The following is a 21,784-nucleotide window of genomic DNA, read 5'->3' as shown; positions in this document are numbered from 1 at the left end:
TGAAGGAAAATACTCGTCAGAGCTAGATTATCTCTGACAGGATAGACCACGTTATAAAACTAATGAAGGAAAATACTCGTCAGAGCTAGATTATCTCTGACAGGATAGACCACGTTATAAAACTAATGAAGGAAAATACTCGTGAGAACTAGATTATCTCTGACAGGATAGACCACGTTATAAAACTAATGAAGGAAAATACTCGTCAGAGCTAGATTATCTCTGTCGTGGTTGAAAGAAGTGTTCTCAATAGGCAGAGGGACAAGCCCAGAGATTCAGAAACACAAGGTACACCAGCGGCTACTGGGCATCATACACACAACATGGGAAGAGGATAAAAACCTCTGAGGAAGCTAAATTCCTCAAAAATAATGAGATGGAACGAAGCTATATCATGGATTCTGCGAGGAACACAAGCTAAAATCAACGTCAGTTACCAGCAAAAACACACACACAACATTATGTAATGAAAATAGTGCTTTGCTTGTTTAAGAAGAGATACGTTAAAGATCATGGAGCAAGGAGAGAGTAGACGTAGTAGCGAGCAGCGAGGAGGCAGGGCTAGGAAATGTGACTCGATCCTTGCAACCACAAGCGAGTACACACAGTCTACAGACAACTGCCTTCGACAACTGTAACACCCTCTCTCTCTTTTTCACACACACACACACACACACACACACACACACACACACACACACACACACACACACACACACACACACACACACACAATGCAACGGCTTTACTAAGTTTCTGGAGAGCGAAACGTTGCCACAATAAAACGTCACATTAGTTGCACTTGTGTCCTTGTACCTAACTCACATACTGTGAAAAAACTAACTAGGGCTGCCAGTAAACAAGGGGTCAGATTAAGGAGATGCCAGAGTCGGCAGATGATTTCGAACTTTGTACAGATGAAAAGATAAACCGTGGGAACCAGAAGAGAGAGAGAGAGAGGCGACACCGATGCAAGAGGAAGTTGATGGGCGAATATGAGGAGAAAATTAGCCTTAATGCAGCTAATGATTGAAGAATTGGCATCGAGATTTAGGAGGGAATTTTAATGACATGTTGCTAGATATTATTAGCAAGTGTGTGTGTGTGTGTGTGTGTGTGTGTGTGCGCGCGCGCGTGTGTGTGTGCGTGTGTGAAAGAGAAACAGAGAGAGAATGGATCAAATAAGACAAAAGGGTTAATATTACATACATCTGACTGGTGATGATGGAGGCATGACAGTGACTGCTGGAATAAAACTGTCTGTGACACTACAATCAACAATTCCATTGTTGGCAATAACACTGTAGGTAAAGTTTTCATCGTTGTCAATAATTCTGTAGACAACTGTTCACTCGTCTCCTATAACAACTTATGGATCTTTTCCAGCCGTATCTACAATACTGTAGACACGCTTCAGTCTCTTACAAAAACGTAGGTAACTTTTCCACACGCAAAGCACTATTTCTATAACAGAATGTTCTTATTAAAATAACTAAATCAGTGCATTTAATTGTTTCCAGGAGTTGGACACAGAACATTGTACAAGGATTTTTTTAATGAACACTATAAAGCAGCTCACCTGCCCAGATTGAATTTTTCAATACTGAGCTGAACCAAGTCACCGTAAGCGTCTCCTGAAGCGATGAAGGTGAGTTGGCAGAAGTGAGGTAGGGTGCCTCTAGGAGGCCGGGGGATATGTAGAGAGTAGGTCGCTCCCACACGACCGTAGTACGTCCTGTTGCAGGCTGTGGAAGTAGAGATTGTGTTACTGCACACATCATAACACACTACCACACACCATATCAAAACATTACACACTTCTACGCTGTTTCGTAAGTAAGTTTATTCGGGTTAACACAAATACAGTTACATAGATTATCATACATAGCAGAATATGTGTAAAGAACCTAGGATAACCCACAAAAAGTCATACAGTGAGACTTATTTCCATCGGGGTCCTCGTACATAATCTTGTACCTATCTTCCACAGGAAAATACAATCAGTTGCACGTAAATTTTCCTGCTGTGTTATGACAACAGCCAGTTACTTAATGTCCTGGGCAGTATGACTGAAAGTTCATTTTTTCCTGTGCCTCGGTGGCGTGCATTCCCAACACAGCCAATCTAACACATCACACGGAGTCTTTACACCACGAACGTAAGTTTATTCAGGTATAGGAACACAAAAAATTACATAAATTATTATACATAGCAGCATATGTGTAGATTACCCAGGATAATCTCCCCCAAAAAAGCTGTATTCCTTTCCCAAAATATAGTTAGGTGTACATAAATTATTTAACTTACATTCGTTTTGAGGAGTTTATATAAGTTTTAGGTTTTTTAAATCAAATTTTCTGTATTTAGAAACAAGGTAACCCGACACTGTTCACTTAAGCAGGAAAAATCCTGACTTCTGTCTCAGGCGAATCTTTCTTAGGTGAGTTAAGTAGATTTATTGTTATTGTGTGTAAAATATTCTACATTTTTGTGTTCGGGTCACAATATTGTTAGAGAAACAAAATAACTGCATTTGTCATTCCGTGTTTGGGAAGATTTAATATCAAAGTAATATTTTTTAGCAAATAAAATTATTTATTCGAATAAATTAGTTATTCGATTTTAACATTTCTGCTGATACTCCTAATATTGTTTGCTAATATTGTTTGCTAATAATGTTTGCTAATTTATAAGGTTCTCCTATCAGGTCCCTTAAATCTTACAACACGCACAAAAGCACACATCACCACACACATGATCCATCATTATATCTTTGAAGAGTTTCGAAAGTTTCACTACTCTCGGAGCCCGGCCATGGGCCATGCTCGTCTGATGCTTGCCTGGTCAACCAGGCTGTTGCTGCTGAAGGCCCGTTGCCCCATATATAACAGCCTGGGTGATTTGGCACCTGGTGAAGATACTTGTCCATTTTCATCTTGAAGGCTTCTGTACTTGTTCCAGACGTGTTTTTCATATCTTCTGGTAAGATGTTGAATAGTCTGGGACCAAAGATGTTGATACAGTGTTCCCTTATTGTCCCCACCGCACCCCTGCTCCTCACTGGGTTTATTTTGCGCTTCCCATATCTCTCACTCTAGTATGTTGTTATAGCAGTGTGCAGACTGGGGACCAGGCCCTCGGGTACTTTCCAGGTATATATTGTATCTTTCTCTTCTCCCCTGCAATGAGTACATGTTCAAGACTTGAAGGCGTTCCCAGTCGTTTAGGTGTTTTACTGGCTCAGTGTGAGCCAGCTCTGATATTTCTCCTGCTTTGAACGTGGCCGTCAGCACTGAGCAATATACTAAATAAAGGAGCACTAGCGATTTGAATAGTGTCACCATCGGCATTGTTTCCCTTGGTTTGAAAGTTTTCAATACCCACCCCGTCATCTTCCTGGCTGTCGTGATCTTTGTCTTGTTATAGTCTTTAAAAGAAAGATCCGCTGACATAATTATTCCCAAGTCTTTTACGTGTTCCTTTCGTTCTGTTTGGTGACCATCTTGAGTTTTGTATATAGTGTTGCTTTTGAGTTCTTCATTCTTTCCATACCTAAGCAGTTGGAACTTATCACCATTGAACGTCATGTTCTCCACTGCCCACTGGAAAACCCTGCTTATGTCTTCCTGTAATTGTTCGGTGTCTTCTACCGTAGTGACTTTCATACTTATTTTAGTGTCTGCAAATGATACAAAAGTGTTACGGGTGTTTTTTATCTATGTCTGCTATGAGGATGAGAAACAGCAGAGGTGCCAGGACACTGCCTTGGTCACTGAGTTTAATACCTCGCTAATCTTGCTCTAACTTTATTGCTACTTTTTTGTGTTCTGTGTGTTAGGAACCCGAAAATCCATCTGCCTACCCTCCCTGTATTGCCCATGGCCCTCATTTTGTGTGCTATCACTCCATGATCGCATTTGTCAAACGCCTTTGCAAAATCTGTGTAGATCACATCTGCGTTTTGGTCGTCTTACAACGCCTCCGTAATTCTGTCATAATGGTTCATCAGCGGTGACAGACATGATCGTCCTGCTCTAAAACCATGCTGGTTCGGGTTATGCTGGCTGTGCTGGTCCATGAATTTTGTAATCTGCCGTCTCATCACTCTTTCGAAGATTTTTGTGAGAGAAGTTAGATCTACTGGTCTGTAATTTTTAGCTAGTGCTCTACTACCTCCCGTATGCAAAGGAGCTAAGTCTGCACTCTTTAAGGCCTCCCATAATTCACCTAGATCTAAGCTCTTTCTCCAAAAAATACTGAGGGCTCGTGCTAGTGATATTTTGCACTTCTTTATAAATAGGGTATTCCATGAATCTGGTCCAAGTGCTGAGTGACTGGGCATGTTATCCATTTCTTTTTCGAAATCTATGGGATTTGTACTGTCAGTTAGTTGGTCTGCGCGGTCTTCTGCTGGAGTGAAAAATATTTCTGCATTTTCTACCGTGCTGTCATGTAGTGGGCTGCTGAACACCGACTCATACTGTTCTTTTAGGATTTCACTCATTTCCTGTTCATCGTCAGTATACGAATCTCCTCTCAACAATGGCCCAGTTCTACAGGTAGTTCTTAACTTGGATTTTGAATAGGAATAGAAATATTTTGGGTTTCTTGCAATATCCTGTATGGCCCTTTGTTCCCTATGGACTTCTTTTGTCAGGTATGACATCCTAAGTTTTTGCTTTAATTCATTGATCTCTTGTTTTTAAGGAATTCAGTAACCCCTTTTTCTTTTTTTTGTACCATCTCTTACGCTCTCTTTCTATATCTGATCTTCTTCTGGGTTTCCTCAATGGTACGTGCTTCACGCATACCTTGTATGCTTCTGTATTCAGCTTCTCTAGGCACTTGTGGGGATTTAGGTGTTCATGTCTGATTCCCAGAGTATGTCTGATAGCTGTTGATTTATTTTTTTCAGAGTCAGTTCTATGGATGTTAAAATTAAACTTACTGAACATCCCGTCTCTAACATTAGTGATGCAGTTCCCTAACCCTGAGTCACACACTACAACACACCATTAAACACCACACACCATGATTCACCATAACGTATCATCACCAAACACTAAGACACACAATCCACACTCAAACAAAACTACCACATATAACGAATCACGCACAGTTTCACAATAATGCACATCACACGGACCACAACATGCGACCAAAGGAGATCTCTCTCCCTTACACATCATAGCCAAGAACGGATTAAAGAGTCTTAATACCTTAGGTAATCTTCATTGAAGGCTGTCAAGCCTAATAATCTTGAAAATGGCTTTCTTTAACTTATTAGCTCCCAATACGACGAGAAAATAGAAAATGGGGAAAAATGTTCATGCCTTGATTTTTTATGTTAAAATATTAGAGTAAAATATTTTGTGAAATATTTAGTAACCATCAACACTAGACCTAGTAAATGAATTACTACACAGACTTTGTTTCAATTTTCACTATTATTGTGTATCGTTCCAGTCACGGTATTGTGCCTTTTTTGTTGTTGTTTATGGTATCTTTATTTCAGAATTATTGTATCTGTTCGCGCACTCTAACAAGGTACCTTCCAGTTATATAAGTAAAGAGAAATTATAAAATTTAATCTAACAATTTTATTTTCTTATTTTTGAGACAATTTTCCTTGTGACCTAAACTGCCCGCAAGACTTTCGCAATTTAAAGGCTTTAGAAGCTGTTCCTGTCATGTTTAATGGATAAACCAGCACTCATAACAAACCAGGATAGACAACCAAAGACATGAAGAATTAGATACTTGTGCAACACTTGGGAATCTTTACTGAGAAAACGTTACGTCAGCCAGTGGCTTCTTCAGTCCAATACACAGAGAAGAAACCTTTCCACATTGAAGATTTTCAGATGTTGCACAAGTGTATCAGTCTTCCACTTGTTGGTTTTCTAAACCATTTACATCACAAAAGTATAAAACACACATCATCACAGTATAAAAGACCGACACGATAGAAAAGTAAATACAAATATTGCATTTGTGTTCAATTTTTCCACAGTCTACTGTAGATCATGACAATCATGAAATAAGGAAGAAATTAAATAATCACCGCTAACGATAAATGAAAACAAAATATAAGGGAGACAGTACTAAGAATGAACCATAAAGAGAACTCTCAAAATATGAAAAAATAGAAAAACAAGGGGAGAACACTCACATAAAATAAGGAAGACAATACTAAGAATGAACTATAAAGAGACCTCTGAGAATGTAAAAAATATAAATAAAAAGGGAGAACACTCACAAATATAGAAAAGGAGAACATTCACAAAAAGAAGAAAATCTGGACATGAGAGAGAAATTTCGTGAATAGGAAAAGAGAACACTGAGGAAAAATGAGAAACAGACGCCCAAGAGAAAAAATGTGAGAACATTCAAGGCAACATAAAAATAATACTGGAAAGAACACTCACGAAAACATAACAGGTGAGCACTAACGGGAACACAAAAAAACACTGGAAAGAACACTCACGAAAACATAACAGGTGAGCACTAACGGGAACACAAAAAAACACTGGAAAGAACACTCACGAGAACAGCCTGAGGGCTCATCACTGTTGTCGTCACAGTCTTTTTGACCATCGCAGTAGCGATCCAGGTTGATGCATTGTTTACTTCTGCAGGGAAACTCGGCCATGGTGCAGGCCGCCAGGCACGCCCGCACGCCCACGCACGCCCACACCGTCGCCACCGACCACAGCCGACCGCCCACCCACATGACCTGCTGGGATATAGCAGAAAATAAGTATGTTTTGTAGAAACGGAAAGAGAGAGAGAGAGAGAGAGAGAGGGAGGGAGAGAGAGAGAGAGGGAGAGAGAGGGAGGGAGAGAGGGGGAGAGAGAGAGAGAGAGAGAGGGATGGAGAGAGAGAGAGAGAGAGAACATCTTCAGTACTAACATATAATGCTTTATAATCTATCAAAAATTATAGTATTCTTTACAAACATTCTTCTTTGACAAGAGTCACTGAACCTGCCGACTCAAGATTCTTGGTTAATATACAGATTAACCTATAATTTCAAAATGATGTAATTAATGAGAAGAAAAATTGCTGGCACCGATGCTATGGCACATCCCTACTAAATAATTATAACTCTTAAAATCCAACTTACATGATTATGGGTGCTATAATTATTAACTATGTGCAGCTCTCGTTAGTTTGCTATAACACTGTGACTAAAATATTCACAAGACAGTAATGTTATGGTACAAGACGCAGCGGTTCCTTACTGCTGAAAAAGTTACGTAAAAATGTTAAATATTATTCGATTTCTGTTGAAATCCCAGCGTTCTTACTTCAGCTTCACTATATTAAGCTATGAATATATACATGTCGTGCTTAATAAGTAAAAACTTGCGATTTTGGCTTAAATAGCAACGCACTTCTTGCCGAATAGGACAAGCGAAAATTTGTGTATGCAGTAATTTCGCCAAAATCATTCTGAACCTAACGGAAAAAAATATATTTCATTGTGTCATGTCACTAATGTTACCTTGGTTAGGTCATTACAACAATATCAGTGCTTGTGGGCTGGCTGTGTTTTAATGCTGATCACTGGGTACTGGTATGTCTGGGGCATTTAGCGTTTCCTGCCCCCCTACCTCATTCGACCAAATACGCTCCCCTGAACGAACGAATTTGCTTGGATTTCCTCCTCTTTTCTGCAGCATTGCAAGCACCTGATGTGTTGATTGCAACACAAAAGGACTAGAGCTATCATTCAGGTCCCCCCAAGATTGTGTGTGTGTGTGTGTGTGTGTGTGTGTGTGTGTGTGTGTGTGTGTGTGTGTGTATATATATATATATATATATATATATATATATATATATATATATATATATATATATATATATATATATATATATATATATATATATATATATATATATATATATAAAGTAAGAAGTAAATAGTAGATTGGTAGACAGCAACCACCCAGGGAAGTACTACCGTCCTGCCAGATGACTGTGAAACAGAAACCTGTAACTGTTTTGCATGATGGTAGGATTGCTGGTTTCTTTCCTGTCTCATAAACACGCTAGATAACAGGGATATCTTGCTACTCCTACTTACACTTTGGTCACACTTCACAGACACACACATGCATATATATATATATATATACATACATCTAGGTTTTTCTCCTTTTTCTAAATAGCTCTTGTTCTTCTTTATTTCTTCTATTGTCCATGGGGAAGTGGAAAAGAATCTTTCCTCCGTAAGCCATGCGTGTCGTATGAGGCGACTAAAATGCCGGGAGCAATGGGCTAGTAACCCCTTCTCCTGTAGACATTTACTAAAAAAGAGAAGAAAAACTTTATAAAACTGGGATGCTTGAATGTGCTTGGATGTAGTGCGGATGACAAGAAACAGATGATTGCTGATGTTATGAATGAAAAGAAGTTGGATGTCCTGGCCCTAAGCGAAACAAAGCTGAAGGGGGTAGGGGAGTTTCGGTGGGGGGAAATAAATGGGATTAAATCTGGAGAATCTGAGAGAGTTAGAGCAAAGGAAGGGGTAGCAGTAATGTTGAATGATCAGTTATGGAAGGAGAAAAGAGAATATGAATGTGTAAATTCAAGAATTATGTGGATTAAAGTAAAGGTTGGATGCGAGAAGTGGGTCATAATAAGCGTGTATGCACCTGGAGAAGAGAGGAATGCAGAGGAGAGAGAGAGAGATTTTGGGAGATGTTAAATGAATGTATAGGAGTCTTTGAACTAAGTGAAAGAGTTATTGTGGTAGGGGACCTGAATGCTAAAGTAGGAGAAACTTTTAAGAGAGAGTGTGGTAGGTAAGTTTGGGGTGCCAGGTGTAAATGATAATGGGAGCCCTTTGATTGAACTTTGTATAGAAGGGGTTTAGTTATAGGTAATACATATTTTAAGAAAAAGAGGATAAATAAGTATACAAGATATGATGTAGGGCGAAATGACAGTAGTTTGTTGGATTATGTATTGGTAGATGAAAGACTGTTGAGTAGACTTCAGGATGTACATGTTTATAGTGGGGCCACAGATATATCAGATCACTTTCTAGTTGTAGCTACACTGAGAGTAAAAGGTAGATGGGATACAAGGAGAATAGAAGCATCAGGGAAGAGAGAGGTGAAGGTTTATAAACTAAAAGAGGAGGCAGTTAGGGTAAGATATAAACAGCTATTGGAGGATAGATGGGCTAATGAGAGCATAGGCAATGGGGTCGAAGAGGTATGGGGTAGGTTTAAAAATGTAGTGGTAGAGTGTTCAGCAGAAGTTTGTGGTTACAGGAAAGTGGGTGCAGGAGGGAAGAGGAGCGATTGGTGGAATGATGATGTAAAGAGAGTAGTAAGGGAGAAAAAGTTAGCATATGAGAAGTTTTTACAAAGTAGAAGTGATGCAAGGAGGGAAGAGTATATGGAGAAAAAGAGAGAGGTTAAGAGAGTGGTGAAGCAATGTAAAAAGAGAGCAAATGAGAGAGTGGGTGAGATGTTATCAACAAATTTTGTTGAAAATAAGAAAAAGTTTTGGAGTGAGATTAACAAGTTAAGAAAGCCTAGAGAACAAATGGATTTGTCAGTTAAAAATAGGAGAGGAGAGTTATTAAATGGAGAGTTAGAGGTATTGGGAAGATTGAGGGAATATTTTAAGGAATTGTTAAATGTTGATGAAGATAGGGAAGCTGTGATTTCGTGTATAGGACAAGGAGGAATAACATCTTGTAGGAGTGAGGAAAAGCCAGTTGTGAGTGTGGGGGAAGTTCGTGAGGCAGTAGGTAAAATGAAAGGGGGTAAGGCAGCCGGGATTGATGGGATAAAGATAGAAATGTTAAAAGCAGGTGGGGATATAGTTTTGGAGTGGTTGGTGCAATTATTTAATAAATGTATGGAAGAGGGTAAGGTACCTAGGGATTGGCAGAGAGCATGCATAGTTCCTTTGTATAAAGGCAAAGGGGATAAAAGAGAGTGCAAAAATTATAGGGGGATAAGTCTGTTGAGTATACCTGGTAAAGTGTATGGTAGAGTTATTATTGAAAGAATTAAGAGTAAGACGGAGAATAGGATAGCAGATGAACAAGAAGGCTTTAGGAAAGGTAGGGGGTGTGTGGACCAGGTGTTTACAGTGAAACATATAAGTGAACAGTATTTAGATAAGGCTAAAGAGGTCTTTGTGGCATTTATGGATTTGGAAAAGGCGTATGACAGGGTGGATAGGGGGGCAATGTGGCAGATGTTGCAGGTGTATGGTGTAGGAGATAGGTTACTGAAAGCAGTGAAGAGTTTTTACGAGAATAGCGAGGCTTAAGTTAGAGTATGTAGGAAAGAGGGAAATTATTTCCCAGTAAAACTAGGCCTTAGACAAGGATGTGTGATGTCACCGTGGTTGTTTAATATATTTATAGATGGGGTTGTAAGAGAAGTAAATGCGAGGGTCTTGACAAGAGGCGTGAAGTTAAAAGATAAAGAATCACACATGAAGTGGGAGTTGTCACAGTTGCTCTTTGCTGATGACACTGTGCTCTTGGGAGATTCTGAAGAGAAGTTGCAGAGATTGGTGGATGAATTTGGTAGGGTGTGCAAAAGAAGAAAATTAAAAGTGAATACAGGAAAGAGTAAGGTTATGAGGATAACAAAAAGATTAGGTGATGAAAGATTGGATATCAGATTGGAGGGAGAGACTATGGAGGAGGTGAATGTATTCAGATATTTAGGAGTGGACGTGTCAGCGGATGGGTCTATGAAAGATGAGGTGAATCATAAAATTGATGAGGGGAAAAGGGTGAGTGGTGCACTTAGGAGTCTGTGGAGACAAAGAACTTTGTCCTTGGAGGCAAAGAGGGGAATGTACGAGAGTATAGTTTTACCAACGCTCTTATATGGGTGTGAAGCATGGGTGATGAATGTTGCAGCGAGGAGAAGGCTGGAGGCAGTGGAGATGTCATGTCTGAGGGTAACACGTGGTGTGAATATAATGCAGAGAATTCGTACTATGGAAGTTAGGAGGAGGTGCGGGATTACCAAAACTGTTGTCCAGAGGGCTGAGGAAGGGCTGTTGAGGTGGTTCGGACATGTAGAGAGAATGGAGCGAAACAGAGTGACTTCAAGAGTGTATCAGTCTGTAGTGGAAGGAAGGCGGGGTAGGGGTCGGCCTAGGAAAGGTTGGAGGGAGGGGGTAAAGGAGGTTTTGTGTGCGAGGGGCTTGGACTTCCAGCAGGCATGCGTGAGCGTGTTTGATAGGAGTGAATGGAGACAAATGGTTTTTAATACTTGACTTGCTGTTGGAGTGTGAGCAAAGTAACATTTATGAAGGGGTTCAGGGAAACCGGCAGGCCGGACTTGAGTCCTGGAGATGGGAAGTACAGTGCCTGCACTCTGAAGGAGGGGTGTTAATGTTGCAGTTTAAAAACTATAGTGTAAAGCACCCTTCTGGCAAGACAGTGATGGAGTGAATGATGGTGAAAGTTTTTCTTTTTCGGGCCACCCTGCCTTGGTGGGAATCGGCCAGTGTGATATATATATATATTATATATATATATATATATATATATATATATATATATATATATATATATATATATATATATATATTATTACATAATATGGTACAGAAGATTTAAGAGATACATTGTTGATATAAAGGTGGCATATACGGTACATGTTGTTACGTGTGTATCACCGATTATAAGGCGAAAATCTCATCCAGCTCCTCAGAGCTGGGGCGTGTGCCCAAAATACAGCAGGCATTACCCCTTTGAACAGCCGCACTGAGCCGCTGGAACAGAAAACTAGCTGCCCTGGGATCCCTAGTTACCCTGATGAGTCTTTTTCCCAGCTCCTTAAGGAATTTAGATGCACTCTTTCCCCATGAGCCAAGGGTCTCTGAGCCTACGGGAACAAACATATAATGATGGGCAAGTTCTCCATATTTTCTAGACTTTTGGGACTCCCTGAAGCTGGCAGCTGCCCCTCCTTCCTCCCTGGTGTATTGGAGATAGGTATCAGCCAAGGTAGATGCACATGTATAGTCCCACACCACCTGCTTCCCATCTGTCCAGGCTTGAAGGGTGATACCATCTGGACGCTTCTGGCTGCCATCAGATCTGCATAGTTGGGGTGGCTCCCTTACTGCTGGGCATCCAGCTGTTGTGAGGCTCCTCTTGATAATGTTATTAACCTCATGTCTTGCAATCTTTCCCTCGGATTTACGGCACACAAGACCATGGTACCCGAATCGGTCTGCTGCTTCACTGCCACAAATACACCTGTGTTCGGCGAGAATAGGGGCGGCAAGTCGAAGGGCAACACCGATGCGGATGGTCTGTGGGTCGAGACGTGTGCCAAGGCTGGAGTTGGGAACAGCCAACAGAAAGTCCCCAGCATGAGGGGCTCTCACTGCCAGGAGGCGGGCTCTATCCTTCCCTGACACACTCTGAAGCATTGTTGAGGCAATATTTTCCACTATTGGACCATCCCAGTGCGATTGTTTGTAGTTGTTGGGGGGAGCAGGTCTGGCTCCAGAGCCCGTTAGATTATCCCAGATCATTGCTCCGTCAATGAATTTTTGGTCCTGGACTCCTACCTTGTCCCTAAGATGTTCAGGGAGAATCGCTGCTACAAGCTCTCTGGATGCAATACACGAGGACAGAAAAGCAGGTAACGCAATCTGTGATGACTTGCGGACACCAATGCCTCCTAGTCTGACTGGAAGTGTAGCTTGGTTCCACTGCCCGTTTTCTAGAGTAAGGTTAAGTACTTTCGTAAAAATCTGCCTCAGAATACTGTCATATTCGTGCAGTATAGGGTTATCATATGAAGGTGCACATCTTAGGAAATATGTCAACCTGGGCAGACTCAAGCACTTTGTGAGAAGGTACAAGGCATCGTGGGTGTCCAGATTGCCTATTCGTTGTTCCATTCTCCTTAACTCTTCCAATTTCTTCCTGAGAATTGTGTCAATGGCATTGCTTCCCAGAGGTCCTCCTAGCAAGACACTATTTGTGGGGGCAATGACTGCTGCTCCTGGTAGTTTTGATCTCACTGCATTTATCACTTGTTGACTGACTGAGATGATTTCACATTTGGATGGATTCAGGATGAGACCCATTTCCTGTCCCTGTGTCATTACCTGTGTAAGGTCATGTAGGAGGGACTCTTTTGTACCTGCTAGTGTGCCATCATCTAGGAACCAGATGTTTAGCTCGCTGGTCAGTCTGTGATTTCCCTAACTGCTATACAGAAGAGAAATGGTGCAAGAGGATCTCCTTGTTGGACACCCTCCGATGATGTAATTTCATGCTCTCCAAAGAGAAGCATTGATTCCTTGCTATACCCGGCTGAAACAAAAGGGAAGAGACCAGGGAAATGTTCTTGTACTGCTGCTAATACCACGTCTCTTTTCAGGAGATTGAACGCATTCTTGAAATCTAATTTTACCACTGCATTGTCCTCAGGCAGGTTGTTGATATACGCCCTTGTTGCATGAACCGCTGCTTCACTTCCTTGAGAGACCCCAAAGCCAAGCTGGTTTGGTTGAAGCATCATGGCTGCCTGTGCACGAATACTTCGGACAGCAGCTTTGGATACGAGGCGGCGTAAGGTGTTGCCTACTGCAATTGGCCGAATTCCTCCATCCTTCTTTTTAAGTGCACAAAGTGTTGCACCAAAAAAGAAAGGTCTAATTTCATCAGGGATCAGACCAGCCAAGGAATTGTTGACGAACCTTGTGATCTCTGAAAGCAATGTCTCTGCAATTTCCCCAATAACTGGATTAACCATTTCCTTTAAATGCTGTGGCCTTATTCCAGTGTAACCCCCAGCAGAGCCAGATGGGAACGACATTATTGCTTTGTAAATGTCTGAGTCTTCCACTATCAATGGTTCCATAGTGGGGACAGAGGTGTTGGAACTGTTGGTGCCACTGGTTTCCCTGGCAGAGTGCTTTCCTCTAAGTGCTTCAGCCGTGTCAGCATCCCTGGGAGCAACTGTATCTTCACTGGTAATAATTCTTATTGCCCCCACTGTGTTGCCCTCTTCAATTTTCTTGCTCACCTGGACTCTGACTTTTTCACTGTCAGTAGAGTGAGTGGGGGTTCTGCCTCTCCCTTTTTTGTGTTGATGGGGAAGGCGAATGAGGTTATCAACTCTAGGAAAATCTCTTAAGGATTTAATTATCATTGAGGCTAGCCTCTTTCCCCTTCTTTCCGGCACAGCTAAGCAGACATTGCCAAAAAGTAGCAAGTTGTGCCATGCCTTGATGGTTGGTGGAGCATTTAAGATAGTGGAACCATCGTTTACTTTTTTCAGGAGGTCTGTAAGTTTCCCAGCTGCGTGTGGACGGGCTGCTTTGGGAATATGTGTGAGTGTCCTGGTACCTGTTGCTTTAATTGCTTCCAAGAGATTGTCTGATGAGATGAAATCTGTTGGTGAGGGTTCAGGTGCCTGAGGTGGCTCTGGATCATCACTTTCCACAGGAGGACATCCTGAACGAGGGCAACTACCGTGCTTGCGGAGGAAACCATTCGAGTTGAGACAACGAAGCTGTAAGCATGACCGACACTTGCCTCTCCTAGTATTGCCAACCGTGCCATTTCCCTGGCTGCTTGCTTCCTCCTGGTTGGTATCCATCTGCTAGACTAGACAATAGGAGTGGAATATGACATGCTGGGTGGGTATGGTGCGTGGAAGGTAGTGAACTTGACCGTGGTGGCCTGGTGGAGTTTGAGGGGCAGGGAGGGGAAGGGGAAAATTTCCCCTGGGAATTAGGTGGGGGAGGCGCAGGTTGTTGAGTGGGGTTATCCCGGGAAGTACAATACACATGGACTTGCGCACTATATATTGTTCACACTGTCTTACAATACACAATAACTTTATTTGTTTCCCATGTACACTATGAACAATGTGGGTATGGGCACTGCTGAACCAATGTGTTCACTCACCATCTAGTTACACATCCCACCTCTTCCACCCACCCCCGTGACGTGGGGGTGGATGCACTGACTGGTCACTCCCTCGTTAACATTAATTTCACATTGTTTTTCCATAACATATGCCTCTAAATAGTCCATGCATCGACACAATCATTTCCAAGTTAACTGGAAGCATGGTGCATGGTGCTGGATATACATGTTTTTATAAGAGCTTTTCGAGGTTTATATGTACGATAATCTTGGCCGGTACTCATACACAGTGTAGGCCTTGTTTGTACTCCCCCACCCCTCCACTGGCCGTCTTCCTCACTACCACCCCTCACCAACATTTACAAACTGCACAACACTTCCACAATTTACCTTTAAATGGTGCACTGAAATGTCTTCGCGCTTCACTGGAATCTTCCCAGAATATTCACAATAAGTCCTGTTGAGTCTTAACCTGGTCAGCCTCGTTGATCCGGAGTTATAATTGAAAATCCCGCAGCTAGCCCGCCACACGTCTTGCCATGCCAGCGCATATATATATATATATATATATGCGCGCAAAATAACCACTGTGAAAGAGTAGTGAGATTCCAAGTGCTTTCGTGACTACTCACATTGTCAATTCCTTGACAATGTGAGTAGTCACGAAAGCACTTGGAATTTCTCTATTCTTTCAGAGTGGTTGTTTTGCATATTTTGAAATCACCTGTTTACTGTGATCTTATTGCATATATATATATATATATATATATATATATATATATATATATATATATATATATATATATATATATATATATATATACACACATATATCGTGCCAAATAGGCAGAACTTGCGATCTTGGCTTAAATAGCAACGCTCATCTTGCCATATAAGACAAGCGAAAATTTGTGTATGCAGTAATTTCGCCAAAATCATTCTGAACCTAACGAAAAAAAAAATATGTTTCGCTGTGTTTGTATAGTATTAAATTATTGTAAACAAATCTAAAAGATATTTAGTTGGGTTAGGCTAAAATAAATTGTTCTTGTTATAATAAGGTTAGGTAAGTTTTCTAAGATTCTTTTGATGCAAAATTATAATTTTTTACATTAACATTAATGAAAAAAATATATCTTTAAACGTATAAGAGAATATTTTAGAAAGGACTTAATTTTAAATGAGTTCTTGCTAATTAACCAGTTTTACCTATTCGGCACGACATACATATATATATATATATGTATATATATATTATATATGTATACATTATGTATATATATATACATTATATATATATATATGCATACATAAAACACCTTGTGTGTCTGTTATATTATTTATTTAGGGTTGGTGACAGTGTTAGGGGGAACGTGACTCCATTGTAAACAAGCAGATGACAAGATAAGAACCAACCGGAAACATGATGCAGCGTGGCCCCGGGAAAAGTGTGTGTGTGTGTGTGTGTGTGTGTGTGTGTGCGTGTGTGTGTGTGCGTGTGTGTGTGTGTGTGTGTGTGTGTGTGTGTGTGTGTGTGTGTGTGTGTGTGTGTGACCATTTTGTCCTAGGCACATGTCGAGTGGACACTAGGCCTGTTATATATGTGTGCATGTGTCACACCACACACACACACACACACACACACTGTGTGTGTGTGTGTCTTTGTCTGTCTCTGTCTGCCTGTGTTTTATTATTATTATTATTTTAATTGATATTGATAGCAGTAGTAATAACAGTAGAAGTAGCAATTCCATTGAATATTACGTAATTTCACTCCCACCTTTCGTTCTAAATAAGCATACATGCTTTTCACTGTAGCAAGAATACTTCCACATGCTTTTTCAAGCCTGCAGTGTGGCAGGACGGAGCAGAGGGCTAGATGATATCCTTCTGTTATACTATATTTCCTCAGCTATCAAGAATACTTTAGAAAGAGTCAACGCAGACGAGTTTCCAATCCATTTCACAATGAAGAATAAAAACAGCACCCTTCCATTTCTTGACTTTCAGCTTATCAAACCTAGTTTAGATCTTGAGCTGCCCTTACAACTAGAAAGACCATTTACACTTACCCCATGACGATGAAAATCCAAATTGCAGCGCCTACTGCTAAGAAAATTATGGCATCATTAGTAATATCTTCACCACATCATACTTTTCTTCACATTTCATCCAAGATTGCAGGCGAAGGACTCAGAAAATACTTTCAATACTCTAAGAGGAATAGTGGATTAATGTCGCAGTCATCACCTTCGAATCTATTTGAGATATGACTGAAAGTTTCAAAATAATCAGGACATAACTATTTCCTGTACTGGTTGTGACAAGCATAACATTGGCGAGATTTCACGCTATCTGGACACCAGAATTTATGAGCATCAATAAGCTTGTAAGACAACACTGGCAACGCTTACCTAATTTATCAGGATCAATATTCACACCATAAAACATGGCAAGAAGTCAAATTCGTTTTCAAAGAAAGGGACAGGGTCAGTTGAAGATGTACAAACTAATTAGTGCACAGAACACAAAATCAAGCTTCAGTGAACCACTAGGTAACTTTACACTACAGGACCAGTCTCAACAATAGAGCATTACAAGATCGGAACACGTGTGCCGCCAAAAAATCAGGTAACTTTTGCAACAGCGAGAAGTGTACTTGTACACAGCAGCTCCATACTGAGGCTTTGTCAGAAGGGGAGAGAACACGCAGGGGCTGAAGCCTCCCCAAAAAATTCAGTCAGCTCCCAAAACCCTTACTAAACTATAATAACACTGTTTCAAGACAAGTCCCTTAGCCCCCCTCGTCCAACTACACTACCATCCCTAAGTCAACCCTATATAAAACTTCTGGAGCCACCCCTGGCTTCATAAACCCACGCTTCATACTCCACTGATTTCATTCACTACCTCTTCCCTCCCTGGAGTATATGTAAATGCGTGCATTTTGTGTATTCTATGACTTGATAAATATCAACAAAGACAGAAATGCTGTCTCCATAAAACCTTATCCTCCATTTTTTTTTGTTAAGTAGAAAGAATATAATACAAAAATAACCCGCACATAAGAGTCAGAAACTTAGGACGACATTTCGGTCTGACTTGGACCATTAACTAGTCACAGGTTTCAGTCTGGTATGTGCGGGTTGTGCTTGTAGTGTTCCAGTCACGATATTGTGCCTTTTAAATCTTTCTAAAAAGAAGATAGCACCGATGTGGACTCAAGTCTTCTCCTGTCTAACTTATCCACATACATAGTCTCTTGTATGTCTCAATATAGGCTTATCTCCTCATTTCGCTTTTTCCATGTAATTTTTCTTATTATTTTATTCTCTCCATGTATTAGTTTTTAAGATTGTATTTCTGTAAGTTGTATAAGTTGTATGGCATGACTGATGGGTTGTGTATTTAATTATTCCTCAAGACTCGTGCTTGCCTATTTCATTATTTGGATGTGAAGTGTTATGGAATTTATATTATTTGGGGGACAGTGATATTAACGTTGATGTGATAGTGATGCTATATGGAGGAGTTAGGAATAAATAATTTTACGTTAATGTTGTATAAAGAAGTTACCCACGATTGCTGTAGCAGTTGTTGTATGGAGAAGCGTTATTAACAATAGAACATAAAGGAGGAGCACTGCAGCAAATCTACAAGCGGGGCGGGGATAGAACCCTGGTTCTATTTCCGCCCGTGGTATGGTTTGTTTGCAATCGTGTCATTACGATTTCGTGAGTCTACAAGCCCGTGTTGAGCAGGTCCATGTTACATACTGGCCTAAGCCAGTCGGGTGCAACTCACACTCATTTATTTGTTTAACCTACTTTTAAACTACACAACGTTTTAGCTTCAGTGACGCTACTCGGGAGTTTGTACCACTCATCCACAACTCTATTCAGAACAAAAAGGCACAATATCGTGACTGGAACAATACACAAATAACCTGTACTCTATTACCAAAGCAGTAGAACCATTTCTGCGAGTCCTGTCTTGTTTAAATACGGTTAGCAAGTTATATTCATCACTTTTTACTCCTGTTTTTTTTATACACCTCACCAGATAGGAGACATTGATGTTTTATAGAGAACTACCAATGGCTGATGTGACATTGATGCAGCATGAACCATAATCACCAATAGTCGATTGTATTAATCTTTTATTATTCATATTTACCTGTATAATAGTTATTATGCATTTATATGATGCATTGCACTATGTTGATTCTAAGAACATGTATATTTTCCGTTCCAACCTAAGGCAGTTCATACACATAGTAAGTCTCATTCAGAGCAGAGGGCTTCAGAGGACAGAGCTTCAGAACGTAGAGAGCTTCAGTACACACTTGGGCGGGAGCGGTGTTATCACTACCACTAGACTGACGGTCTGTGTTAGGAGGTCACAGTGTTCATTAAGAGAGTGTAATGTAAAAGATAAGAGTTTGATGTGTAGGCTGCCGACACACACGCTTCTTGACACGCCGCATCTCCCGCTTCATCGACCTCACACGAGACCGAGACGTCTGTTGATATGCACACTTTTTTCGTAAGTAACTTGTATATTGGAGGTGCGTGCAAGTATTTTTGACGAGATAAATATAGTTGTAGAGTTTCAGATCTTATCTGGTGTAAATACGTCTCCCAAAATGTATCTAGAGAAGTGATGCTGCAAGCAACATGCAAGCAACATGCAAGGGCAAGCATTTATCGATGCATATCGTCATGTAAATTTCTTTATATAATTTTTTGCGGACAGGCAGCAGGTTGGTAGACAGCAACCACCCAGGGAGGTACTACCGCCTGTCCAAATGAGTACCAAACGGAAACCTGTAATTGTTGTACATGATGGTAGGATTGCTGGTGTCTTTTTTCTGTAACAAACACGCAAGATAACAGGTATATGTTGTTACTTCTACTCACACTTAGGTCACACTATGCGTGCATGTATACATATGTATACACACCCATCTGAGTTTTCTATTTTCTTAATAGTTCTTTTTCTTTTTTATTTCCTTTCGTCTCTATGGAAAAGTAGAAAAAGAATCTTTCCTCCGTAAGCCATGCATGTCGGAAGAAGCGACTAAAATATCGGAAGAAAATGGCTAGTAACCCCTTCTCCTGCATAAACTACTACATGTAGAAAGAACGTTCTTTCTTCTTTTTAGGTAACTCTGCCTCAGTGGGAGACAACCAGTGCTTGGGAAAAAAAATTAGCGGAATAAGCAATACTTCTTTAGGCCATGAAATTGAAAACAAAAATAGGGATGGGAAGGACTAGGATAGACCAGAACAGTGAAAAAAAAATGTGGAAACCTTAAATCACTTCAGGAACAAGAAAAAAAAATATTTTAAATATTATACTGCTGGTTCCTTAGCCCCGTCTGCGATTATTCGACGCCAGCAGGTAACAAGCACACGCATAAAAATATACTACAGAAGATCCAAATGTTTCCAACGAGACTGGTGTTGAAATTGACGAGATGAACTGCAAAGAAAGACATGAGGAACTCTATCCACACTAGAGAGAAGAACCAGGGAGGACATGATAACGGCATACACAATACTTATGCTATTAGATTAGCGGCAGAAGAACAGTCTGGTTTATATGTAAGATGAAATGTCGAGGGAAAATAAATAGCTAGGAAGATAAGCCATAGGGACGCTATGAAGAGTTTGTTATAATGTTGGTAGAATTACCGACAATGTATTAGGTAAAAGGACACAAGTGCAACTAATGTAAAAGTTCATTGTAACAACGTTTCGCTCTACAGGAGCTTTGCCAAGCGAAACGTTGCCATAATAAAATGTTGCATTAGTTGCAATTGTCATTTTACCTAAGATATGAAGAACTTCAGGCTTAGGTTGGAGAGTAAGTGGAGTGTGCTACCCATGATGTGGTGGAGTGTGCTACCCATGATGTGGTGGAGTGTGCTACCCATGATGATGTGGAGTGTGCTACCCATGATGATGTGGAGTGTGCTACCCATGATGAGGTGGAGTGTGCTACCCATGATGATGAGGTGGAGTGTGCTACCCATGATGAGGTGGTGGAGTGTGCTACCCATGATGATGTGGAGTGTGCTACCCATGATGATGTGGAGTGTGCTACCCATGATGATGTGGAGTGTGCTACCCATGATGTGGAGTGTGCTACCCATGATGATGTGGAGTGTGCTACCCATGATGTGGAGTGTGCTACCCATGATGTGGAGTGTGCTACCCATGATGTGGAGTGTGCTACCCATGATGTGGAGTGTGCTACCCATGATGTGGAGTGTGCTACCCATGATGATGTGGAGTGTGCTACCCATGATGTGGAGTGTGCTACCCATGATGTGGAGTGTGCTACCCATGATGATGTGGAGTGTGCTACCCATGATGTGGAGTGTGCTACCCATGATGTGGAGTGTGCTACCCATGATGTGGAGTGTGCTACCCATGATGTGGTGGTGGAGTGTGCTACCCATGATGTGGTGGTGGAGTGTGCTACCCATGATGTGGTGGTGGAGTGTGCTACCCATGATGTGGTGGTGGAGTGTGCTACCCATGATGTGGTGGTGGAGTGTGCTACCCATGATGTGGTGGTGGAGTGTGCTACCCATGATGTGGTGGTGGAGTGTGCTACCCATGATGTGGTGGTGGAGTGTGCTACCCATGATGTGGTGGTGGAGTGTGCTACCCATGATGAGGTGGAGTGTGCTACCCATGATGAGGTGGAGTGTGCTACCCATGATGAGGTGGAGTGCGCTACCCATGATGAGGTGGAGTGTGCTACCCATGATGATATGGTGGAGTGTGCTACCCATGATGATGTGGAGTGTGCTACCCATGATGATGTGGAGTGTGCTACCCATGATGAGGTGGAGTGTGCTACCCATGATGAGGTGGAGTGTG

At 41.1% G+C, this 21,784-nt stretch overlaps 1 protein-coding gene across 1 annotated transcript in view; it reads right to left on the bottom strand.

Moving 5' to 3' along the window:
* LOC128700042 (uncharacterized) overlaps window positions 1-21,784 on the bottom strand; it is a 233,187-nt gene that overhangs the window by 5,206 nt on the left and 206,197 nt on the right. The window contains exons 2-3 of the mRNA XM_070098801.1: window positions 6,547-6,739; window positions 1,580-1,745 (exon numbers count right to left, since the gene is read on the bottom strand). Coding sequence (XP_069954902.1) covers window positions 1,580-1,745; window positions 6,547-6,733 — 353 coding nt within the window. The 5' untranslated portion in view covers window positions 6,734-6,739. The remainder of the gene's footprint in view (window positions 1-1,579; window positions 1,746-6,546; window positions 6,740-21,784) is intronic.

The sequence above is a fragment of the Cherax quadricarinatus genome, chromosome 64 (assembly GCF_038502225.1).
Source record: "Cherax quadricarinatus isolate ZL_2023a chromosome 64, ASM3850222v1, whole genome shotgun sequence".
In the NCBI taxonomy this organism is placed as follows: Eukaryota; Metazoa; Arthropoda; class Malacostraca; order Decapoda; family Parastacidae; genus Cherax; species Cherax quadricarinatus.
This window is presented reverse-complemented; position numbering and strand designations above follow the sequence as displayed.